This window comes from Caenorhabditis briggsae (assembly GCF_000004555.2).
Source record: "Caenorhabditis briggsae complete genome, chrIV, whole genome shotgun sequence".
NCBI classification, from domain to species: Eukaryota; Metazoa; Nematoda; class Chromadorea; order Rhabditida; family Rhabditidae; genus Caenorhabditis; species Caenorhabditis briggsae.
This window is the reverse complement of record NC_013487.2, coordinates 5,287,809-5,313,996: the sequence shown is the minus strand read 5'-3', so window position 1 is coordinate 5,313,996 and position 26,188 is coordinate 5,287,809. Positions and strand designations below refer to the sequence as shown.

Below are 26,188 nucleotides of genomic sequence, written 5' to 3'. Positions count from 1 at the left end.
CTAATCGGCAAATTAGAACTACGAAGTGTCTCTTGGCGCGCAGGGTATCAGATTATCACTAATAAATCTGCCTATTAGCTTATCATCACTTCGTTCCTCCCCATCCTCCTGCGCGGCGGGTCCTGTTCAAAACGAAAAAAAGAAGGAAAAAAGGATCGAAAAGATAGACAATTGATCATAAGGACGGCGAAGACGATGGTGGTGGTGGTAGCTGATGATGTTGAAGAAGAAGAAGACAAACGGGGCGCGGTGGCCCCTCCTCTTATCAACTATCACTCACTTCTCTATTTCTACAATATATACAATCTTCAGTATAATTCAGAAATACGAAGAGAGAGAGAGAGAGTGTGTGTGTATTGGGTCCGAGGGTGTCCGACGTGCATAGACACGATATTTACCCAAAAACGGGGGATCTCTTCTGATTCCTCTCATTTTGATAACTGCTTCCGCCCTGGCCATTCGGTCAACGACAAGAGACGTCATGTATATTCAGAGATAGAGAGATGATAAGGACGCGTGGACCGAAATCTCCTGCTTCTTACGCAACACCTTGTTCTCTACTCAACCAAATTCTAGGTTCTATTCTCGTTCCACGTGTCTTTTTTTTCGATTCTTCATACACAGTCATTTTTTTTCAAACTGTTTGACTAACTGTCTTCTGTCTCCTGCTACTGTTGTCCCAAAAAAAACTATCATCATACTAAAAACTATTATCTAGTTCTGGTTCGTGCGTCCTTATGAATCTTTTTTAAACGGTAAAAAAGGGTGGGGAGCGGAACAATTTGTCTTTTTGTATGAATTTTTGGAACAAGAGATGGTCAAAGTTCGGATCGTTGAAGCGGAACCGTTAGGATAAGGTGCCATAGTGCAGAACGTAGTATTTTTCGAAATCTAGAGTAAATGCGCTCCACTGCATTCTTGTATATGTCGAGCTTAGCAATTACCGTAAAACCTGTATTAGAAGGGCCTTCTAATTTTGAGGCAATTTTTCTCGGTTTCTGTGAAAGGTTTTAAAAAGTTGTCAACTATAAAATTAATCACCATAATATCATCAATGATTAACCAGTTGACACACTTTTGTACCTTGCATAGGACCAGAGCAAAATCAGCTCAAACTTGACAGTGTGTAAGTCCTTCTGTTACAGGTTTTACGGTAATTGTAGAGTAGTTGTTCAGCGGGGAAAAGGCGCGATTTGAAAAAGTCTAGCCTAATACACAAGGGCAAAAATTTGAATACTAGAAAATCTATGTTTACTTCGTTAGCTGGTCTCCTGCTAGGCAAAAGTAGGCGTGGCTAGCTTCAAGGCTAAATTTTCGAGAATACTATTATGAAAGTATTGTTTTCATATCCCTCAGAATCTACAGTAATTTTCCGTAATAGGGACATTCTGGTAGGGTCCCCCCTCTCAAACTATCTACAGTAATTTTCTGTAATAGGGACATTCTGGTAGGGTCCCCCCTCTCAAACTTTCTTTCAAAAATCTAATCTCTTCCAAAAAACTTACGACGCTCTTCAATGATGGGGGTATCGAATGATGGGTTGTTGTTATTATTACAATGAATAAATCAATCATGACTCATAAACCAATCTTCTCCTCTCGGAACCCCCTTTTCTCCGTCTTCTCCTCCTGATCGTCACGTGAACGCATTCTGGATTCTCACGTGGAACCTAACGGTAGGTGAATAGGAGGAAGCATCAAACTATCAGAAGCTGCTAAGAATACTGTGTCATTTTTCAGAGATAGTGTAAAAAAGTGAAAATTACTTTCGCCCTGGGTGGGTGACCAGTCTATTGTTAATGGGTACATTAAGGGGAAGTATCACATTACACAGTGTACTTGAAAAGGACTTTTGTTGAATAGGTAACAAGGAGGTGATAACGAAGATAATTGATATTAAAAGCGGAATACAACTAGAGAAGGGTCATTGGAAGTGTAGAAATACTGAAGTTATGCTAATTGACCAGATTAGATCAAAGCGAATTTGAATAGTGAGTGTGGAACAGTTAAATTTTGAGTAAACCTAACAGAACCCATTTTTCAAAACTTTTGAACCTAGATAGGATTGCAATAACATCCTGGCTTTAAATTTTTAGATTTTCATTTTTTTCTGGCTCAAAATCCTGAAAACTACCGTAAGCACTATAATTTAACGCCACCCTAACCACCGTAACCAACCTAAACTAACGTTAACGCCACCCCAAACATTGAGCCATCTTATCTCGATTCTTGTGAAAACTATCAGAAATGTGCCAGCTGATAAATTGTTTATCATAACATCATCAATAATTTATCAGTTGACACCTTTTTTATATCTTTTACAAGAACTGAGATAAATTAGCTCAAACTGTAAGGATAGAGTAACCTTCTATTAGAGGGTTTATAGTAATTTATCTCGGTTCTTCTGGTAGATATCGAAAATGTGTCGACTGATAAAATGTTCATGATATTATGATAAACTATTTATTAGTTGACAACTTTTGAATATCGTTCATAAAAATGGAGATAAATAGACTCAAAGTTGACAATTACTGGTTTTTAGAGGTTTTACATGAAGATACTTTTGGCCCTCCATTCAAGACTTCTCTCCTAAAGCTCTTTAGCTAAAATTAATTCAAAAATTTCCAATTTCCCACCAAAAAGCCTCACCTTGGTCTTCCCTGCATTTGTATCAGGTGAGGTGTGATGGCCGGTGCCTAGCACCACCGCCGCCACACCGTTCGCTTCAGGTCCTTCGGTTACATTTTGGCTCTTTTGCATTCCACGAGAAGATTCAAGTGTCGACAGCTTCGAAGACTTTTGGAGACAAAGGAGGCGATCGGTGATGTGCCGATGAGCCTTTTCCCTGGAAATATGGTTTTGTTTTTTTGAAAATTGGATATAGAGTAGAGGGTTTGGATCGGACAGAGATGCGAACGCAAATTGCACCGATCGGGAGGAGGCAGACAAAAATAAAAAAGGTAGGAAGGGGAGGTAAAATAGTATAAAAGAGAAAGAGGTCAAAATTTTGCTACAATAATTGATGGATTTGTTTATAACGGAAACGATCGAGGTAACGTGATATTTGACGAATTGGTCCATCAGGGGGCATATGAAATTTTTATGAAATCGTTCTATTTTTAAAGATGACTCAAAAAAGTTGTCTTTTCTCAGAAATGAAAAAAATTGATCCCAAAAAATCGAATGAAAGGAAACTATGAAAAAACTGCCTACCGAGGGGTGTATTTATATCAAAAATAATCGTTACAGTACACAAAATGAATTCGGGGTGAATACTAAAAATGCAAATTCCTTCAAAAATTTGAATTTAAAATTTTCTCTCTTAAAATGTACTTTCAATAGGGGAAAAGAGCACGAGTTCTGGCTTAATCCGCACACAATATGCTAATTTTTCGAATTTCGCGCCGCGGCGCACTGCGTCGAAAATGTAGAATCATTCAGAGGAGAGACAGTAGTTTTCGGAAGCGATCAATGCAAGGAATGCACGTCATCGAAAATCATTCGGAAAGAGAAGATAGAATATGCGGGAAAAAAGAGCAGAATATGTTATGGAGGGACAAGACAAGAGAAAGAGAGAATGGCATCGGAGAACAAAATGTAGGAGGATTAGTACTGTGTTATCGATTGAGACCATCTGGTACAATAGATACCATCTGTTGCTATTTTTATGAGCGGAGTGGATCTTGTTTCTGGGAAAGTTCGCGGCTATTAGGTTGGTTTTGTAGATCAAATCAAGATGTAGACCAATCTAGAAACATTTTTTGATATCTTGAGTTCAAAAAAGATCTGTTTCACTAGGACCATGAAAGGTTTTAGTTTTTGAATCATTCTAATAAACGTCCTGTTAACATCTGACAAAGATGAGATAACGTAAGACCTGTAATACATACAAGGACCCTTAACTTTTAACTGTGAATCAGTTTTTCTCAGTTCCGGTCAGAGATTGTTAACTGATAAACTGTTATTACAATAACAAATGTTTTTGCAAGTTAGCACGTTTTTGAAATCTTGCATAGGAATTGAGATAATTAAGCTCAAACGTGACAGTGTGAGGCCCTTCTACTGCAGGTTTTACGGTCAATAGGCTTGAATTGACAAACTCAAAACTACCAAAACGAGAAGACCAGCAGAAAAAATAGTAAGAAAACCTCAAAGTCGAACAAAATTTTTGAAATTTGAGTATCATGTGGAATTTGTCGAGAAGCAACAGAAAACGAATTCGTAACGTACTACAAAAATCAGATGTCGAAAAAAAAACCAAAACGAAACAGAAAACGTTTTGAAATGATTTTCTGGCTCAACCAACAAAAAACTGAAAAACAATTGTTTTTCTTGCCGCCAATTCTTCAAAAACTTCGAATTGTTTGATCTACCAAAAAAATATGAAAAATTAAGGTCTTCACTTGGGTTCAAGCGAGGGGGTCAGAAAGCGCGCCCCAGTAAATTTAGGGAAAATTCTAAATTCGCTGCCGAATTTCGTTTGCTGAGTTTCAAATTTTTAAATGAAGAGCGAAAAAGCGCTCCTTGGAATCAGTTGATTTTGAAGAAATAGATCATGATCTAGATCAAACCCGCGTCCACTTTAAAATTATTAAATTTCTTCTGGCCTACGAGTTTCCTGGGGCGCGCTTTCTGACCCCCTCGCTTGAACCCAATTGGGTCTTGAAAAGTTTCATCAAACTTTTAAACATTTTGACAAATTTTCATTAAAATTTTTTACAGTTTTATCTAGCGGACAATACTTTCCGATAACTTGATTGTTATTCAATGATCTGAAAATTGATGCTGTGGAAGAGAAACACCATATGCCGAGGGTCCTACACAACTACCGTAACCTAAAATTCGTGTAATTTTTAGGAATTTTTATGCGTTTTCAACCATTTTTTTGCACTATCAAAATACTTTGTTTTCCTGCTTTTTTGAGAAAAAATAACAGCCAACTTGACAAAAAGTGAGATAATAACTCCCGAGAAGGACATTATTTTCAGGTTATGGTATTTGTGGTTGTGGGGCCTTCGACCACAACCACATTTTTCCCATTGATAAATAAAAAATATTACGGTTTCACCGTATTTCGATTATTGATCAATTTCTGAATAGGACAAAGAATTTTTTCCAGGTTTATAACAATAATATAGTTTACCATAAAGCGGAACTGAAAAAATCGATCGTATTCTCAAGAACCACACAATGACTATATTAATATCAAGTTATTTGAAAAAACAAAAGCGAAAAATCGAAACGGTTTTCTGGCTCATCCAGCAAAACTGAAAAACAACTGATTTTTCTTGCCACCCATTCTTCGAATGTTATCTTTTTTGATCTACCATTAAAAAAATTAGGGTCTTCAAAACTTTCATAAAATTTTCAGAACTTTAAACAATTTTCATAAAAATCTTTTACAGTTTCATCTAGCATTCAATAATTCCGCGTTCAATTGCGAAGAGATCCTTTTTGTCGTAGCATTGGAACAGAACATTCAATTAGAATACTAGCAAATTTTCTAGAAACGTTTATCTATCTCAATATTTGTTAAACTACAAGAAATTCGGATTTATTTTTTGAAAATTATTCGGCATCTAAAACCATTTGGGTTAGTACAATGATACCAAGTTTGGTTTTGGAGGAGAATACAAATTCTCTGAAAAATTGGTTCCTTTCATACTTTGTTTCCTGAAAAGTTTTGTGAAAAATCCAAACAACCAAGTTTTCTTTCATTCATTCATTGGGTTTACTTTTGTTTCTTCAGGAAGAATGTTTGATCAAGAAAGACAGGGGAAAAGAAATTGAAATAAAGTAAAATAATATCACATTTATCATTCTAAAAAAATTGAATTTTGTCTCTCCATGTTCTTGTTTGTTTTCTATTTTCGATATGTATCAATGATGCTCATCACTATTCATGGAAACCTGAAATAAACTGTTTTCATTCAAAATTTCAATCGAAAATAGAAACATACTGGGTTTTCACATCTTTTCTGGCAAATTTCTTCTGGCATTGCACGTTAGTTGATCACTGTAGGGCACACTGATGAAATCGACCATTTCTTGAGATTCAATTGGCATTTTTAACATTTTTCTCCAAATTTCATCAATTCGACGATCCAGTTTTTCTTTGTTCTGCTCGATTCGCACACGATAGCGCTGAAAATGAAACTTGTGGTTAGGACGAATCCGTTTTTGATTTTACTGTTTCACATAGTTGATTTTATAGCAGACACGTTTGGTGAATAGTTCCTTTTCTCGTAACGACTTGTGCAAATTGTGCAATTTCCAGTTTTCTAACAAACTTTTTTGCCCTAGGTAACATGCTTAAAAGTTATATATGCAGATTTTTTCAATTTGAAAATTTCGAAGTTTTTAAAAATTACAGCTTCAAAATTATCACAAATAACTTGGATAATTTTATATTTCATTAGTTCGAGGATACATTATTTGGAAATTCATTCACAGATTCACGAAAATTGGGGATTTTTGAAAATCAAGGATAAAAGTGATATCCAGTATTATGAAGCCGTATGCTGATTTTTTCGTTGTACTTCGTGTGAAAACATGAATTTCAGAATCAAAAGTATAATGTGATGGAAGAGAAATTTTTCTAGTCCGCGGCCGGCGTCCGCAAACCTTTTCTATTGTGTTCTTTTGTAAAATGTTCTCTTCTATCACAGCCCTCACATCTGGTTGGATTTCTTATGTGATTTTAATATGAAAATTTATATTCCTTACACTACAATGTAGAATTTAAAAAAAAACTATGTTTTCAAAAATGTTAAATAGATGGAAAACTAGCTATTCCATTTTGTCCGTTGACCAGGTGAAAAATTAAAAAGCAGATTTCTAACAAACTTGATTAATACTGTCATGGCCAAATCGACTCATGTTATTTTCAGCAAGCCCTGTCACATCAAAATGTATTAAAAGATATATTCTCATTAAAACAGTTACATTAAAAACATACCGTCTGAAAATAATTACACTCATCGCTCAATTCTTTCATTGACTTTGCTGGAAGTATTGCCATCGCCTCTTTTGCTCGATCCCTCTCCACAACCAACACTTTCAGATCTTTGAAAAGACTTTCAGACATTTTGAATGAGAATTCTCGAACCCTAAAACCTCAATATATTTCCAGAATCATCAATTATACCACTCACATATTCTCCTTCTCATAGGAAACTCTTCCATTTTGACTTTGAGATCTGATTCTTGGCTGTTGTTCATAATTCACAATTTGCACTAAACTATGAGAAATCGGAGTTTGTGATACAGAAGTTTTTTGTAGAACCGGCTCATTTCTCTCAAGCTTGGTTGTAGTCTCCAATTCGAAAAATCTAGATTCCACAGTTTGATCAGTGATCTCCAGCGGTTCGTCCAGTTCTCGATCTTGTTCCAGCTCGTTTTCCATTTCTTTGGGCACTATTTCTGGCTGAAAATTCAAGTATTCGAAGATTGGGTTTAGAAACCAACAAAAAGACAACTTACATTGTAAACTTTATTAGTTTGAATTCCCGAAAATTTCACTTTGATTGGTGACAACGCAAGTCCAAGTGACCTTCAAATTTGGAAATTTTACAGTTTCGTTTACAACTCAAATTTTGGAGAAATTTCAAGAAATTCAGTGATTGAAAAATTTCTTACCGTTCACTAGTAGAAGTTGATGGTCCAGCCAGATTGATCGAGTACATTTTTTCCCCATTTTCCGGGAGTTCCTTCTCGTACAGATAGTCCCAGAACCTGTAAAAGATTACTGTTCAAAAAAATACTGTTTCGAAACCAAAATATTACAGTAAGTCTGGTTTTTCTTCTTACAATTAGTTCCCAGAAGTGGTATCTTCCATTTACTACAAACTACTTTTCGAAACATTGCTGTTTCTGAAATTGTGTTTTTATCGATGTTTTTTGTTGCAGTAATTTGTACGATAAAGATCGGTAAAAACTGTCTCTTCACCGTTGGTCGGTAAAACATGAAGACCGCAGTCTCGAAAACACCGAAAACGGTTACAACTTCCCAAAATTTGATCACCCTATCAACCAAACTAACCTATCGACATCCTTGACATCAACTTCACTTTCAGCATACAAAGCTTCTTTCAGATGATGGTTCATATTTGATTTCATCAGACTGTTAGTTGATATATTCGATGAGAGCAGCGATTCTTTGGTGTCCTGGAAAAATAAAACGTTCAAAAAATCCTGTTTCAATTAAGTATAATTGAATTTGAATGAAACACTTCACCTTTGTAGTTGATCTTTTTTTACAAGTTCATCAAAGCGAGATATACCGCTTGCAAGCAATCAAGTTTTTCCAAATTTTTAACGCATTTTTCCGCTATTTTAAAGTATTTTTCTCAAAGATTTAAAATAATTTTCTCGAAAAAAAATTGGAAATCAAAATTCCCCGTTTCAGTACTATTATCGCTGTCTGAGAAAATGAAAGTTGAGACGCAGAGAAAAAAAGTCTGCGTCTCCACTTAATATGTGCTATTTAGGCTCGCCGCTTCGATATCGCTACCGTATTCAGACTGCAAAAAATACTCTCTAACCTTCATTTTTTCAGACAGCGATGATATGACCTAAAACTCTTTCGCTTAGCAGTTCATTCCAGCATCATGATTCGATTTATTAGTTATTGTCAATTCAAAAAGATCGCACCGGTGAACTCACAAACAAACAAGTAAACAAGAGGGCGGAGCGATCCGCCCCTTTTCGCAAAGACGCCGCGCATCTTTTCGACGGTATTTTAGCGATGCCGTTTTTCGGTAATTTTCCATCGAATTTCTTCCGAATTAAAGGGAATTTGTCGATTTTTTTAAATTCACCCATCAACTAATAAGAAAAATCGCCTTCTGGTATCACAACTATGAAGAAGTGAAGAATAATCTGCTGTTAGTCGACAAATTACTCCAAATACTTCTCCGATCGAGTTTTTGAGGTTTTCAGGAAACTTTGCAATGGTAATTCATGTTTTATGTGGCCTCGAAGCTTTTCTACTTCTTATTTTCATCATTGCAGGATTCGATACGTCACATGGTCTTGCTCATTTCATTTTCACCCTGAATCAAAGAATAGTGTTTCCCAATTGTGTTTCTCAGTTTTTATTATAACAAAGTTATATATTCCTTCACAAAGTCGACGAATTTTCTTTAATTCGGAAGAAATTCGATGAAAAATTACCGAAAAACGGCATCGCTAAAATACCGTCGAAAAAATGCACGGCGTCTTTGCGAAAAGGGGCGGATCGCTCCGCCCCCTTGTTTACTTGTTTGTTTGTGAGTTCACCGGTGCGATCTTTTTGAATTGACAATACAATGTTTCCTAAATTTTCGCCCCATTGAGAACATTTTGTTACCTGATGAATAATTGGTGGAATCTCATATTTGACAGTTTCCTGAACCTCTTCTCCAGTTTCTTCGGAAACTTCTGCCACTTCCGAAACCACCACAGCTTCCTCGAACTCTGTCACCTCATCCTCCTCCTCCTCGTCGTCCTCAACAGTTTCTTCTTTATTCTCATTAGATTCAAAAGTCTCTCCAAAAACATCTTCTGCAGACGAAATCTTCCCATTCTCCAAAACCAAATCCTCCTGTTCCTTGTTCTTATTCTCCCCATCTGCCAATTTCTCCGTCGACGCCGCCTCAACCCACATCTCTGTTCGACTTTTCCTCTCATCCGAATCGAATGGATCCGCGAAAACATTGGTCACCAGGTGTCCCGTTTTCTCCATGAACAAACGCATTTCCTCTTCATAGCTGATCTCTTGAGCTTGACTCGATGTGATGTCGTTTGAGCTAAAAAGCTTGGAAATTTAGAACTGAAAGTATAGAAAAAAAGGAGGTACCTATTATCACTATCAGTCAGCGAGAGCGTCGATGCCACCTTTTCATCGGAAAACTGAAGAACGTCTTCAAGATCCGAGTTCCCTTTCATTTCAAGATGGTCTGATGTTTCGGTTGATATGGAGATCTGGAAGTTGTTTGAATTGATAGAAATAGAAGACACGAAATTATCAAGGTTGATTGAAAAATAGAAAAATATAGAATTTCTGAAATGAAAAAAAAAGTTGTACGACTTTTTTAAAAATTTGAAAAACAAAGTGCACCTGCTCCTAGAAAATTTTAGCTTTGTAGGGAGCTTTTCTATCTTTCCAAGCCCCTCTTGAAAAGTTCTTCGATTAGAGGGGTCATTCTATTGAAGGGGGTTTTTTTTAATACAGGTCTGAACACAAGGTTTGAGATGCAGAGAAACGATACACACTTCGCCTCTGACCAAGAACTATGAATAGCTGTAACTCGGCTCAATATGGTCCTAGAAATTAGATTTATGTCTCATTTTGCAGCAAATTTTTGATTTTTTCCAAACTTATCAGTAAACTTATCAGTAAAGGGGCATCATAAAATTATATTAATACAAGGTCCTCGAGAAGTTGAACTTGTTGCACCGCTACCGTCACAGTTGAAAGCTGACGATTGATGGTCGACATGAAAGAGGTACGGTGGAAAGGGAAATGTGTAAACACCGACATCCCACGTCAAAATGTACATGTTTCAAAGAAAAATTTTTAAAGGGGATAGCGGTGGATCAACCCTGTCATGTTACGGTCACTAATCTGTACTTCTGGAAACAGTAATTTTTCATCTAATTATTTACTGAAAGTGGGAAAAATAACAGCCCAATAAATAGATAGCACTAAAATAGGAATTATTTGCGCCGAAAATATAACACCGAACAATGTAATTTCCGTTAAATGCACAACGACAAGAAGAAAATGAGCCCCGTAAATGAGGTCGAAGAGAGGAAGGGGGAGGAAATAAGGAGACAGAAAAGAGCAAAAGAGGGTGTCTGTCCTGTCAGAATCTGTTTGTATCCTCGCATCCTATTTCGTCGTCGTCTACCATTAGATATGCGTAGTTGTCATGGAGACCAAAAAACTGAAGGGGAAAATAGAGAATAGCGGGAGAAGAGGGGGAAAGATGAGAAGCCACGAATGAAGTGATGCGTATTCATTTGGGACGAAATTGGATAAGGAATTTGTATTTATTAATGAGCTCTGATATTCGCCATTCAAGGAAACAGAGGTGAATTACCATTGACTTGGCAAAAAGTTTCTAGCATGAAAAATTTTCTGCTTCAAAATGTTTTCAAAATTTTGGATTTTATTTCAAAATATTGCTCTCTCGACAAACAAAGACCCCCAAGATATTGGCAAGATATCGGAGGGGATGTGTTGTCATCGGCTGAGCTACGTGGTCGCAGTCGGGAACGATAGCCACAAGAGATAGTGAAATGTGCAAACACCGCTCGCTGTACACCGTCCAAATACATACTCTGGCTAAAAAAATATAAAAAATCTACTCTCCCTTTTTTTAAATTGGGTCACATAAAATTATTAATGTTTCAATCCACAAATCCTGGAACATTGGTTTGATATCAATACTTTCTTCAAAGAACTCATAAAAAATCGACAACAAGGAAACAAATTTCAACGCATCAAGTTTGATGCCGATGAAAAATATTCTGCTTCAAAATGTTTTCAAAGTTTTCGTTGCTAATTTTAGGATACTGATCTCCCTCTGTGATCGAATTTTACGTTTACGATCTTCACGATTTTACGAGCTTGTATTTCGTAAAATAAAATTTTCACGCACATCCCGGTCTGTAAACCAACCTCAGAAGTTTTATGTGCCTCCTGTTTTTTCAATCTTTGCTTCCTACGGTGTTGGTACTCGGCAAATGAGGATTGAATTGATATCGAGTCGACCGTCATATTCCATTCGGGATCACTGAAAAATGGGAATATTTTTGATAAAAAACGACTAACAGCCTCACATTAAAACATCAGTGCTCAAATTTAACCATGAAACTCATGAAAGAGTAAGTTTCTGTCTTGTATTGAAATGAATTCGATTAAAGGTGTGTCAAAACCAATCAATATACATCATCTCGCCAGAATGCATACCGAACCCTAAAAAACTCCAAAAAACCTCATGTCTCCTTTAACTTCACAGGTAAAAGACAAGTGCTTGAATTTTCTTTGTTGAAGTTAATTATAAAACTAATGGAACAGTAACTTTATGGTTCGTATTCTAATGGATTGGATTATCGATGAAAATTCAAAAAATACGGTTGCAATTGATTTTTGAAGGGTGCCTATGTATTTGTGAATTATTATAACTTTATTTTGCCATTTTTTATGATACATCTGCAGCTTCTCATATGGTACGGTATAAGAAGCAGAACGAGAGAGAAAATTTGAAATCTCAAGTTTTAACGAGCTAACTAAAAATGCTGAATGGACAATTTATATTAGCTTAATTAAATAAGATTTTCACTTTTTTTTCAGTTTCAAAATGTTCTCTTTTTGAGATCTAGATTTTCTTTCACAGTTTTCCATAAACAATCGAAAGTAAAACTCACGTCCTACTAGTCATCGTCGCATTCTCATTTGTCAACGTCATCGGTTCACTTCTGCTTCTCCGAAACAACATTCGACGCTCAGAATGATTCATTGCTTCTTCTGGAATATTCTCATGTTTTTTCTGCTCACTTCATCAAAAAACTCACCTAAATTCCTTCTAGTATAATCAATAACTTCGGCTGTCATCTCCGCGGAATAATACTGATATAACCTGGAAAAAGGGGGATTATGAAGAGAGACAGGAGAAGGAGTTTGCAGAAAAAAATTGTGTTTCATTTTTTCCCGGAAATATCAGAATTTTCAATTTTCTTTTCCAGAATTTTTTGAAGTTAAGTGAAGAAGGTGTCAGCCTATGTTATGAATAATGTAAAGAATGAATATGGATCTAGAATTATTTTTTCGGCATTTTTTTCCAGTCAGAACGAAACCGACTACGAAAAGTGTCTGGCGGAAGGGAAAGGGCTAAGATTGGAGGAGCGAATTTTTTTTTTCAAATTTGAAGGAATTCATCTAGTTGTGAAAATCCAGAAAAAAACGCTCCTGTTTAAAATAGGCTATTTTAGAGAAAAATTCAGTTCTACCGTATTTGTATATTGATCGTTTTCTTTATAGCACTTTGATTGAATCGTGGTTAACTTTCGTAGTAACAATAATTCAAAAAAAATGATAATTTCTAGTGATTCTGATATCTATTTTCCAGTTCAAATATATAAAAATCTCTAAAAATGTCTGAAAATTTAAGTTTTCAAAAATAAGTTATTTGACAATAAATGTTTTGCCAGCTTCGTAATAATATTCTAGTCACTAGGATCAGGAAGAGAAAGGGAACTACGATTGATGATACCGATAAACAAAAACAATGGGATCGAGCCACAAATACAAATGAACAAAGTCAATCTATAACATCATTGGTTCAGCGTTATCATCGAAATGTTAATACTTTCAATGTATTATTGTGTATTAACAAAAATATATTTAGAAAAGACCGGCAAAAAATAAAATCTAAGAATTTGAATAAACTTTTAACATCAAGGTGAAACAGAAATTTTGTGAATAAATCGTTTATAGGAAAAAATAGACTTCAAAAAAAATGAAATTTCAGCTTCCAGCTATTTTACACAAGTTTTCACCTAACAATCGTAGAAAATCTACCAGTAAAAACAGTTATAATTTTTGGATAATATGAATCTACCAGTAATAACAGTTATAATTTTTGGATAATATAATAGATTTTTATGTCGCATGTATCAATTTCAAGACATCAATTTTTAAAAACTGATTTTGCAGTTGTAACTAGTCTGAAACATCAAACATGTTTTAAAAGAATTAGGTAAAACTCAATGATCTATGGTAATTAACTGGTTAACTTCCGATCTGTTTCAAACATTAAATTTTATGAGTTTTCAAAATTGAACAAATTCAAAAAGTTCAAATATTTCTACAATCAATGTGAGAACAATTCGAAATCTTTCGTTGAAATCTATCAAGAAAGAACGCATTCAAAATTTTTGACAACGACAACCAAACAATTTTTGAATACTTAGTGTGCACTTGGAACAAGTTTAAAACGTAAAATATGTGAAGAATTAGGTTAATTTTTAGTCTCTCTATCAATGTCCATGAATCGTTATAAACTTGACATCTATTCGAAACATTTTTTTTTAATTTTCAAATTAATCAATTTCTACAAAATTTAATAAATCCGAATAAGTCTAGGTCTGAAAACATTTTAGAGAGAAAACTGTATGATGTTTCAGTCAGAATAATTTTACTCTCAAAAGTTGTAACGTTCACTCAGAATTAAACTTGTAACGGTCACTCAGAATCTCACTTGTTAATGAGCATCTCATGAAACAGAAAAAGAAATACTAATCCCTCGCCTAATCCACTCCATTCATTTTCTCCATTTATCTCACCTGCCACTATTCGTAATCCTATCTTTTGTGGAAATGTGTACAGTACTCTTCGGATGATACGGTAGCTGCAGGAAGCAGAACATTGAAATGTTCTACGAGAGTTCCATCTGCAAAAATGATACGAAATTTGTTGCATTTGAGCGGAGTGGGTGGGAGAGAGAGCAGTAGAATATGATTTGTTAATTATAAGGTTTCTTTTCAGGAAAACTGAACAACATTCCAAGAGAGTGTATGGAATGGTGGAGACGCAGAGATTCAAAGGAAAAGCAGGTGAAAAACGAAGGATCGGTTTCACAAAGTGCAATTTCCCCTCGTTTCTTTTCCTTTTGCGGGGAGAGAGGAACCCAAATTGGATGTAGTCGGAAGCGGCTCGAAGACGGATGAGAACAAATGGACAAAATAGTGTGGGAGGGAGAGGAGACGGCAGACAATTAGAGCTTTGGACAGGTGCATTACTCAAATGAATGCATAAAGTAGAAGAGAGGTGGGAGGAAGAAAAAAAAGAGGAAATTTTAGGGGGTGACATACATGTTCATATATTTTCAATGGGAAGCTCCTGGTGCATTCTATTGTGAAATTGTCGGGAAGCGGAAGGAAGGTGTGTGAAGAATTTATGACAACGGAACGAGATCCGGAGAATAGACGAGGGAGGAGATGGTGAGTTTGTTGGAAGGAGAATATCTGGAATTCTACGAGTCGTGAAAATCTATTCCAGAAGTTTTTCATTTCTCTGAAATTGTCAGATTCGACTAAATGTTTAAAAAAAGTTTTTGTAAGTTTCACATTTTCACTGAATTCCATTCTGATGAAATAAGCCGTTTGTAACTGTAAGCACTAAAATTAGAGCTGTGCCACTTTGAAACTGCTTGTTCTACTCGCATTTAAACAAAAAAGTTGTAATTTCAAAACTGAAACTTTAATTTTGTTTAGTGTACTCTGAAATTTTCAGACGAATCAAACATTTTTGGACTATTTTTTCAGGACTCCAAAAGAGACTATCTAACAGTTCAAAATTGGAACATTATATTCTTTGTCTGTCACTTAAACTAGCAACGGAACTTCCAAAACTTAAAAACATTGATCTCGAAACAGTAACTCTTGTCATTTGTTATTGATAACAAAACGAACGGTGTGTGCAAATAAACAAAAGAGAGGAGGAAGTTTACCTTTCAATCTGTTATTTGTGATCAGGTGGGTATAAAAGAATATCGAAACCAGATCTCCCAAAACCGTTAAAAAATGAAATTCCTTTTCCTACTCGCATTTCTTCTGATTTCTATTGGAGCATCTTCGGCAGTCAGGGGATTTAGAAATAAGGTTGGTGTAATAGTCCAAATAGTAAATTTGAGAAAAGTTAAAATTTTCGGCTCTTTTCTAGTTTAGAGGTCCCAAAAAAGAATAGAGGTCCCAAAAAAGAATAGAAGTCCGAAAAAAAAATTAGAGGTCCCAAAATAAAATAGAGGTCCCAAAAAAGTTTAGTGGTCCCAAGAAAAAATAGTGGTCCAAAACTTAAAAATGCACAGATACCGGAATAATGTACTAAAATTTGAATTGTGTAAGAATTTAAAGTTTTGAGGTCTTATAGCAAAATAATTGTTGATGATATATTTTATACTTCTAATAGGCTTAGGAATGCATATTTTCTGACAATTATCTAAGCCTGAGAGACAGCATAATCACGGAGTGATTACTGTGTTGCCCAAATTTTCCTCATATGTAAATTGGGGTTCATCTGCAAGATGCGAGAGAATTGGAGCTAAAATTGTTAGGAGTAGTCATATCATCCTATAAGACCCTAAAACTCAAACTACTCGCACAGTTCAAATACTAGTACATTATTCCAACATCTGCGCGTTTTTCGTATTTTGGACCTCTATTTTTTCTTGGGACCTCTAAACTTTTTTGGGACCTCTAATTTTTTTTTCGGACCTCTAAATTTTTTTGGGACCTCTAAACTAGAAAAGAGCCCAATTTTCTTGTTACCTAGCTGGAACGGTATTTTAAAATATAAATATGGCTGTGCCAACTTTTGGGTTTCCGCTCTTTGGCAACGGTTTAAAGAGAACATAGTCGAGAATATTTATTTTTACAAACTTGTAATACCAACGTGTTTATTATTGCAGTAATCACAGTCCCAACAAAACTTCAATGCTTAACCTATTTTATATATCCTAATTGAAACTGCATTTTTTTAAAAGCCAAATTTCAGATCTTCGTCCCCGAACTTCTAGGAAGAACCAATCGTCTAGAGCCGCCAAGGTGAGTAAAAATAAAATAAGAAAAAAAATACGACGTCTGATCGGAATGTCCGATATTTCTAACCGAAAGCTATAATGTCGAAACTGCAAAAAAAAACAATTTTCAGACGACAAGCTCGTGCCTCAAGCTTCGACCCTCGGGATCTCAAAACTCCTCCACGGGTGATCAATAGACGTGGAAAGATTGTTCGTCGCACGTCTCCATGAATCACGAATTCTGTTTTTTGATTTCGAAGTTTTACAAATTAAATTTTAAAAACTTCTGTTTCAATAAACTCATATACATGACACTATATATTTGCCCGAGTTGAGTTTGTATTTTTATAAAATAATCTGTTGAAATTTTCTGTCTTATGATTTTCTGTAGTGCATTTCAGCACATTCATTCGTCAGACCCCTATTTTTTGGGGACATCTCATCCTTCATTCTTTTGTTCGAATTATTTTCTATTCACTTTCAAACTTATGAATAAGTCATATTCCGTAACCATAGTCACTTAAACTTTTTACACATTTTTTTTGCTGTTTCACACTTCCAAAAAATTTCGTCTAAAACTTTCTGAGGTACTTCTTTGATTCACATTTTTCATATTAAAAAATGGCTCTCCCATCTGATGAAGGTCTTCGGAAGCGAAAGGATTCGTTATCGGTAAGATGGCAGGAATTTGAAAAATAAAATAAAAAAGAGTTCAGGACGAATTCGACTCGGAACTGGATGACAATGAAATGAAAGCGATTGTGAGTGACATTGAGCAGGATAAGATTCACGAGGAGGCTCCGGATACAAGATGGATGTGAGTTAGAACAATACTGGGTTTCAAATGTTAGCAATGAACTGGTTTGGTAAATATCGAAGTTTTGAAAAAGTAAAAACTTTATCGGAAGTTCGGTCCATGCGTTCCTTCTGAAATTGTAAGCTGCCTTCAGTTCCCATTGATTTTAACTCATCTGATTGCATTTTTATATCTTTTTGAAACCGAAAAAAAACGTTCACAAATTTTTCAAATTTTTTTATTGCCTAGACAATCCCCGTACTATCAATTACAATCAACTGTTCCTCTTTTCCACCACTAGCTGATACAGAAAGTTTTTTTTTTACATAAGAGAGGTGGACACACTTTTAGAAAATGTGACGAAGACCGTTCCTATTAGTTTTAATTTATCTGATTGAACTTTTATGACCCTATTGAAACCGGAAAAAATATAACCAAAATATAATTTTATTTTATTAGGTGAAATTTGTTTTTTTTCACCGCTCGCTGATACAGAAAACGATTTTTTAGATGAAATCGCATTAAACGAGGGGGGGGGGGCAGGAGATTTATAATAGTGTTTTTTGGAGTTGGGTGTGCATTCCGTCGTAACGGTGTACAGTGTTTAGTGTTCATGATTCCTATCTTCTTATATACTACGTCGTTCGGCCGCCCCAGCTTGCGCCACCGTCAGCCGGTAACGGTGCGGCACCTCCAACAATGAGCCCACAAGTTCAACCCCTCGAGAAGCGCATATGAACGGGATTCCAAGAAATGTATTCTTTCATGTCTCTCCACCTTTAAAGGTGGGGGGAAATGAAAAAAATAATTTTCTCGAAATTTCGTTTAAATATGCCCCTCGAGGAGTTGAACTTGTTGGAACGATGATTGAGGGTGCGGCGCCGTTACCGACTGAGCTACACGGGCAAAGAGAAAGCGGTCGCCCGATTGCATACATAAAGGCGAGGACGACAGATGTACGCAGAGTGACATTAAGCGTTGTACACCGTCACGGTAGAATGCATACTCTGGCCCCAAAAATCCCCCGTAAAATCTCCTGTCCCCCCACCTTTAAGCACTCCAAACTTTAACATGTTTTTAAAAATAATGCAGAGCATTCCGTTCCCATTAATTTCCACATATCTGATCAAATACTCATGTCCCTATTGAAACCGAAAAAATGAGACATAAAATGATTTTAATTTTTTTTCAAATGAAATTCTAAAACTACTCGTACTAACTCGTATGTATTACTGTAATCAACTGTTCCTCTTCTTCACCGCTAGCTGAAACGGATAATTCTTCAACGATAAAATAACCGATTTCAGGTCTCTGCCATTTTTCCGAAAAATGATAAAATATAAATATTTTTGCGTATAAAAGGCTTGAAGCGAAACACTGGCAGAGCTACGCGTACACATAAGTTTTCTCTACACTATTGACTGATTTTGTTTCGAAAAGTTATGATCCAGCCAACCATTTCCCGGGCACTGTATATATGCTTGCTCTGTTTAAAACTTAAATTCTATGCTATTACAGACGCTTCAAAACACATCTCAAGGAATGGGGAGAGACAGCAAGTCTTCACGGAATTCCCCATATGGCTCAAGCCCACACAGTAATCGCTGTCGTCGTTTGGAGCATTATCATGATCATCAGTGCCGTTGCTTTTGTTTACATGTTCTACTCAATTCTGGCTTCCTATCTGGCATTCAATGTAGTCGTTCAATTAAACACTGGGCTGGATTCCGAACCATTTCCCTCGATAACTTTCTGTAATACCAATCCTTATAAATTGAGTGAAATGACTAAAGTTCCCGAGTTGAATGCTCTGTTGACTGTTTATCAAGCATCCGCTGATGGAAGTTTGAGTTGATTTTTATTTAATAAAGATTTTGAAACTGTTATTGCAGGGGAGAATAAGTAGAGACAAGGGGAAGCTAGAGTTTCGATGCTCAAAATCACAATTTATGGGGGGAAGGGGTGGGTGCAATAGAATCTTTCAAATGGAATACTATGTCATACGGAAAAAATGCATGGAACTGAAAATAACTTTAAGAAGGTGAAGAAGAATTCAAAATCGACTGGCTTAAACTTTCTTGGTGAAGTTCTCCGGGAACACTCCTCGTTTTCCATCCTCCAACTCTCCAAGTCTCCAACCATCATCCAATTGATCAGCATCATTCGCTTCGATCACTTTAATTTTCATTCCTGGTTCAAAACTCAGTTCATCTGTATCAACTGCTTTGTATTCGTGAGTCGAGGTGACGAAGTAAAGGGTCTTCCGTTTTTCATTGGTAATTCCGTCCAATGGTTTTGGTGCTGGCTCTTTGTCTTCCTTCTTCGGGCTCACTGGATACTCAACTTCAGTTTTTTCGTCGTCCTCGTCGTCGAATGGGTTGGATGGTTCCTGGAAAAAGACATTTTCGAGAAGTTATATTTCAAATATATGCCATTCATATTATTTCATTTCTAATGCAATACGACAGCGCTTGCTTACCGTATTCGCTCTAACAGAAACCTAACCTATGCGTTCCCTTTGAACTCAATTAACTCAATTTCTAGAAGAGATATCAAAAAGTTGTCAACTGATAAATTGTTTATCATAATATCACCAACATCTTATCAGTTGACAGTTTGTTGATATCTTTTGAAGGAATTGTGATAACTGAGTTGTACCTACATTGGCGCTACATTGAAACATTTACGGCATTTGGATTTATGTAAAGGGTAGAAATTTTTGGAGTTTCAAATTCTCAGTTTCGCACGCCCTTAATCCCCCTCTCATCTTAACCCCAAAATCCCCTAACTTACCTTCTTCTGTCTTCTCGCCGCCGCAATTGCTTGATCGGCAGCAGCTGTTTGTTGAGCGTTGAGCTTCTAAAATGAAAACAACCCCCACATTATTACATCTTGTTCCTCTTCATTTTTTTTTTTGAAAAATGACTTTCTCTCTACTTACCGGATAAACTTTGGTCTCAAACTTTTCCTCGACTTCCGTGGTTGGTGTAGCTTCTTTTTCGTCTTCTGCTGTCTCATCTTCATCGTCGAATGGATTAGTTGAGTTGGCCTGGAAATTTTTTTTTCAGTTTCATGAAGTCATGTTCAGGTAGAAGTATAGATATAGATAGTATCAAAATAGTATCGGATTGTTAGTTCCAAATATTACCATAGAAACGACACTTTCTCTTGGCTTCATTGTTGGAACTGCAGCTGGTGCTGGGGACACAACCACAGTTGGAGACGGGGTGGATTGACGGAGAGAGGTGCTCTGGAAACGTTTTATGGGATTTCAGTAAAGAAGCGAATTCGTAAAATACTAATTCTTATTTAGCAGCCTTATCCTGCACCTATTGTTAGTTGAAGGAAGTAATCGCACCTTGTAAGCATGATGAAATGAAAAATAAATACTAACTTTTGTGTTCCATTTTCATTTGCGGAAAGAGTTAAAAATTCTGTTTTAGACCCGACTACGAATTATCAAAAAACTCACATCAGCTTTACTTGGATCCGGTGTAGCTGGAGCATTCGATGAAGCTAAGGAGGTGGTGTCGATCGGAGTGAGAGCACGAGCTTCTGGTCGGGCGACTCGAAGATAGTCCATAGATTCTCCGAGTTTGTCCAGTTGCATTACGATTTGTTTGTGGAACTAAAATTTGGATTTCGGTATTGAATTTTTAGAATTTTGCAGTTTCGTATGGCAATTATGACAAGAAAAAATAATTTGCAATATTGAGAGATTTTCATCAATTCTAAGTTTATCAACAAAAAAAGATAATGAAATGGATAACTTTCTATGGAAAAAGCTTATCTAATGGTAACTCTAGTTGATCATTATTGTTTGCAAAAAATATACTGAACATACAAAAACCTGAAAAATACAAAAACCTGAAAATGTTCCTGTTTTACATTTTTCATTATGTCTCATACATGTTTTTTTTTCAATCGATACTCTTTTTCCAAAAAAAAAGTGCATGTTTGAAACTTTAAATGTTTCAATAAAAAAGTTTCGACCATTTTTTGTGAATCGTTTTACCTTGCTAGCATCCGTCTGATAGACACTATTCGCATTGAAGAGTGACTGAAGAGTATCCACGAAGAAGGTGATCCGACTATCATATACAGCTGGGAGAATCTGAAATTCTAATTTAGTCATAGGTTCTGAACCATTTTCCCTCACCTCCAACAACTCATTATTCATCTCTGTATACATTTGTTCAGCGTTTTGCAGTTCTACAGTAGCCTTGGCAAGTTTTGGGTCGCTATCCTGGAATTTTGTACACTCAGAATTCGAAACGTTTTCAGATTCGTAAATCAAATTTCACAAAGTTTATGAAACGGTAAAAAATGAATTTCAGATATGCTTACCTTCTTACTCGACGCTTTCAAACTATTAAACGAATTCTTGGCACTATCATAGTCCACCAATTTGCGTCCACGCTTTTCGATCTGTAAAATTATACAACTACAGTAGTGTCTAAAAGTCCAAACTACCTTCTTCTTTAAATCTGGGAACTGATTAACATATTGCGTCACAGTCTGTGGCAAGTCTTCACACACTTTCTTCTCCAACTCGTCGGTTTGAATATCAAGATTCTGAAAAAAAAACTGGGATTTCGAAAATTCAAAAAGGATAAATCTTACATCAAAAATAGCTGTGAGGTGCTCTCGGTCTGGCCATTCTTGCTCATAGGCATCTCGGATCGTGTCTCGGAGTTGTTTTTCAGCAGCTAGCAAAGTTTTCAAAGCGGCGGCGTAGGTCTGGAATAAGAATTTCCATTGCGTGACAAAGACTCATTAAAGGTGGGGGGACAGGAGATTTTCCGTAGTTTTTTTGTAGCTACAGTATGCATTCTACCGTCACGGCGTACAACGCTTAATGTCATTCTGCGTACATCTGTCGTCCTCGCCTTTATGTATGCAATCGGGCGTGCGCTTTCTCTTTGCCCTGTCGGTAGCAACTCAGTCGGTAGCGGCGCCGCACCCTCACTCATCGCCCTCACAAGTTCAACTCCTCGAGGGGCATCTTTGAACGGAATTTCGAGAACATTATTTTTTTCATGTCCCCCCACCTTTAATATCCTCGCACTTCAAAACTTCATCTGAACTTCTTGAAACAGAAACTAAGCTTCATGGAGTTTGAAGATTTAAACAACCTGTATTATAGCTTTAGACATAGTTAGCGTGCGTAAAATGGCATTAATACTATTTTCTGTCAAACTGATGGTTTTATGAGCAAAATGAAATTGAAATTATTGTTAATTTGGTGTTTCAAGAAATCATTTTGATTCAAGTATCCTAAAAAAGCTCCAAATTTTGGAACGACCTTGAGATCTGATCGGAAAACTCTGGAGACTTCGATAGACGAATCGCTGTTTTTTTGCGATTGGTAACAAAATAGGATTTTCACTATGTCAACTTTGACCTAATTTATCTCATTTTCTGCAAAAGATATCAAAAAGTTGTCATCTGACAAAAACTTTCTTATAACACCAGAAATATTTTGTCAGTTTCACATTTCTGTTATGTTTTACTAGAACCGAAATAAAACTGGTCGCAGTTGGCTGTACAGTGTTGAAGTTTATCGAAAAAAAAGGTCCTTCTCCACCATTGTTTCGAATTTTCAAACAAAATAACTTATTTTGTTGTCAAATGAAACTTTTTCGGACAAAAACATCTATCAAAATTTATAGAGATTCCAACTAGGACATTTAGAATTTCTCGATATGTGTACTGTTTTAAAAATAACATTTCGGAACTAATTAATGTTTTGTTCTACTTCTGACGAGATTAGAAATTTTTAAACTAAAAATGCTGTTTCAATTTGCCGATTTAAGTTTTGCATTTGCAGACGAATTTATTTAGACAACATTCCTTCAGATTTTGTACAAACTGATTTCGCAATTTTTTCAGTATTTCAACACCTTTTTCAGAAAAAAAAATGCTTTTATTATATTTTTACGTATTCTTCAAAAAAGTATGCTTCATCTAATTCTTCTGGATATGATTTTTCTCGAATCAAAAAGGTTTTATTCACAAACCTAATTTTCTTGTCGAATGAAACATTTTTAATTTTAAACATATATCGAAATTTTCAAATTTTTCATTTAGGACATTTAGAATAACTCGAAATATATAATGTTTCAAAAATAGCATTTTCGAACAAATTGATTTTAACAGCATTGAAGCTAATTCAAATAGAATCAATTAAATTCTCTACAATGCTATTTTTGTTTGGATGGGAAATTTAAAAAAAAACCATACTCGTAAAGCTTCGGGACCGGGCCGGGCCTTGAAAATCGGGAAATAGCCAAACCCGGTCCGGCCCGACCTGTTACAAGTATGCAAAATACTGTTTCAAAAATAACATTTTTAACCGACTTGATTTCAGCGGACATTCCTTTTATCATTGCGCCTACTAATTTCGACATTTTTCATGTACTTCAAAACTCTTTTCAGATAAAAAATGCTCACCTTAACATCCTTGTGCAATCTCTCACACGATTTGCTCTGTTTTTGCAGATTAGCCGCGTGCTGATCGAAAACTTCGTCTTGGGTGGCTTTCGCTTTTCCGATTCCTTCGAGAAGCTGAAAATTTAGAAATACAATATGGGGTTTGAAAAAGAGCTATAATAAATCTGTCAATCAATTTGAAGTGGTATCTGGAACTTGAAACAGAATATATGAGATTATGGGCTTGTGCGAATTATTAAAGTTAAAATAAAATAATTTTGATTATTAACCTTCTAAAACAATAACCTCCAAAAACTTCCAGAAACCCGAAGAAACCAACTTACCTTCTCTTTAGTACGATTCGTGGCTTTTTTGAAATGTTTGTTGAAGTCCATTCTGGAAAGTTTGGGAAATATGAAATCGAAATTTTCAAAGGAATTTCTGCGGGGAAAATGGTTTGAAATAGTCGAAAGGGAAGAAGGAGAAGAACGATAAAACGAAGAAGAGAAAGAATGTAAAAAGGAGATGACGTGTCAATTGATAACAATAACAGATTGTTTAGTGGTAACAGATTCAAAAGAACATACAAACCGAATGGAATGGGGAAAAAGAAGAAAATGTTTTAAAAAGAAAAAAAAAGAAAAAAAGAAGAAGAAGACCAATAATCGATCACAGTGCGTTTCGTGTTGAGTGTGTGTGTCAGCGGAAAAAATGGAGAATAGTGGAGAGAAGAGAGACGTTAGATGGATAAGGAAAAGAGGACACGAGAAGAGAGTGTGCACTTTGTAGGAGACGCAGACACCGATGCGAGAAAAAATGAGGCCGAGACTGACGAATGGATCTTCTCTTGAGAGACATCTGGAACGATATGCATGGATGACTGTGCGCGGTGTTTTTAGGGATTATGGAGGAAGGTTATTTACGGTTGTGTTTTTTGTGGACGAGAGGAAATTTGACGTCATTTTTCTGGATGACGAAAATAGTGAAACAGTGAGGGGAACAACGCTATAAATACAGAAAAAAATCTAGAAGGTACCTAATCTGAAAGAATAATTTATGATGGTTGTAAATAACTTGATGTATGACAACCTTTACAATAAAACTAGACTAGAATTCGATTTCGTATACAAAAAATTTGTAACAGGAACAATTTTGGCCAATGTGAAATGCAATATTCTCATTTAATTTTGATCTTGTACCCCTGTCGTGGGACCCAAACCTGAGTCTCATAATATTTTATCAAAAATAAGCGAATCCTAATAAATGGATATGCAAAAATATGATGTTACAGCAAATCTTGAAACAGGAAAGTTTTGATATTGTGACATTTCGTTTTCAAAATATATTTGTCCATTAGAAGTCTTTTCTAATCAACATGCATCTGTGAACATTGATTTCGAAATTTATATCAAAAATTTCTGCCGAACTTATAGACCAGTAGCAACAGAAAAAACTCAATAGAACAATGAATCCTGAAAAGTGCATTCCTATTCCGGTGCTTACCGGAATGGCTAGAGATGATGTCATATCTGATGTTCTTGTTTTTTTTACTGTTTCATGATGTTCTAGAAACTGGAACTCATGGTCGGCGTTTATTGTTCTCCACATCGAAATAACAATACCAATGAAACTGAAGCAGTGTTCAACCCCCTAATAGGGCATCCCTTTATTCTCTAACTTTTAACTAGTTTCTAACTTTTAACTAGTTTTCTTCAATAAGTTATCGAAAAAGAGATCCTGACGAAACAGAAATTATGATGAGAGTTTTGTCAGTTGACACCTTTTTGGTATCTTTCGCAGAAAACGAGATAAATTGACTCAAAGTTGGGAAACTGTTTCAGCTTCCCAAATTATGACCGATAAAGGAATTTAGAAGCCATTAATCTCTATTAATTAAAATTTATCATGATGCGTTCCCACTGAAACGATTAAGGAAATCTAGAAAATTTGAACTACTTTGAAACACATTCGATTCCTTGTTGATAGGAAGAAAATCATAATATACATCAAAAAATTCTACACATTCTCGCTATTTTATAAAATTGCTGACACAGTAAAAAACACAATGTAAACACAGAATGCATTCTTTTTTTTTCTTTGCACCCCCAAATACCTAATCACATAAATAAACTTTCTGCATCATCATCATTATCGTCGACTCTGTAATTGAACCCTTTTTGTATTTTTGTTCTATAAACAATTCAGATCATATTTCAGACCAGGAAGTGAAAAGATTTCTCTGGGGTTCGTTAGTTAGAAACAAAAACAACAGAAAAAAAATTTAAAAAACAGAACAGTCGATAATTAATAAAATCAGAGAGATTGAAAAATCAAAAACAAGTCGCTGAGTTTTGGTTTTTTCCAACTTCAGAATTTTTGAAAACCAGCTTCTGACT

At 35.7% G+C, this 26,188-nt stretch overlaps 5 protein-coding genes across 5 annotated transcripts; 2 read left to right on the top strand and 3 right to left on the bottom strand.

Annotated features, from left to right (window-relative positions):
• Positions 1-265: 265 nt before the first annotated feature.
• CBG26428 lies at positions 266-2,759 on the bottom strand (the record flags this gene model as incomplete). The annotated part of the gene is made up of 3 exons (XM_045235274.1): positions 266-269; positions 2,159-2,220; positions 2,649-2,759. The coding sequence occupies 3 exons, from the start codon at positions 2,757-2,759 to the stop codon at positions 266-268; spliced, it is 177 nt and encodes a 58-aa protein (XP_045100299.1).
• Positions 2,760-5,966: 3,207 nt separating this feature from the next.
• Cbr-del-2 lies at positions 5,967-12,600 on the bottom strand (the record flags this gene model as incomplete). The annotated part of the gene is made up of 12 exons (XM_045235273.1): positions 5,967-6,143; positions 6,958-7,108; positions 7,154-7,425; positions 7,482-7,551; positions 7,638-7,733; positions 8,041-8,165; positions 9,349-9,787; positions 9,838-9,962; positions 9,999-10,139; positions 11,665-11,779; positions 12,414-12,513; positions 12,561-12,600. The coding sequence occupies 12 exons, from the start codon at positions 12,598-12,600 to the stop codon at positions 5,967-5,969; spliced, it is 1,851 nt and encodes a 616-aa protein (XP_045096944.1).
• A 2,969-nt stretch (positions 12,601-15,569) lies between these two features.
• Positions 15,570-16,795, top strand: CBG26429 (the record flags this gene model as incomplete). Its single annotated transcript, XM_045235272.1, has 3 exons — positions 15,570-15,647; positions 16,540-16,589; positions 16,696-16,795. 3 exons carry the CDS (start codon positions 15,570-15,572, stop codon positions 16,793-16,795), a joined length of 228 nt encoding a protein of 75 aa, XP_045100300.1.
• Positions 16,796-17,185: 390 nt separating this feature from the next.
• CBG20070 lies at positions 17,186-19,215 on the top strand (the record flags this gene model as incomplete). The annotated part of the gene is made up of 3 exons (XM_002633924.1): positions 17,186-17,236; positions 17,281-17,381; positions 18,879-19,215. The coding sequence occupies 3 exons, from the start codon at positions 17,186-17,188 to the stop codon at positions 19,213-19,215; spliced, it is 489 nt and encodes a 162-aa protein (XP_002633970.1).
• A 213-nt stretch (positions 19,216-19,428) lies between these two features.
• On the bottom strand, positions 19,429-24,187 carry Cbr-amph-1 (the record flags this gene model as incomplete). The annotated part of the gene is made up of 11 exons (XM_045235271.1): positions 19,429-19,749; positions 20,154-20,219; positions 20,302-20,409; positions 20,509-20,610; positions 20,833-20,988; positions 21,376-21,474; positions 21,520-21,606; positions 21,708-21,935; positions 21,984-22,100; positions 23,814-23,927; positions 24,137-24,187. 11 exons carry the CDS (start codon positions 24,185-24,187, stop codon positions 19,429-19,431), a joined length of 1,449 nt encoding a protein of 482 aa, XP_045096945.1.
• Between the last annotated feature and the right edge of the window lie 2,001 nt (positions 24,188-26,188).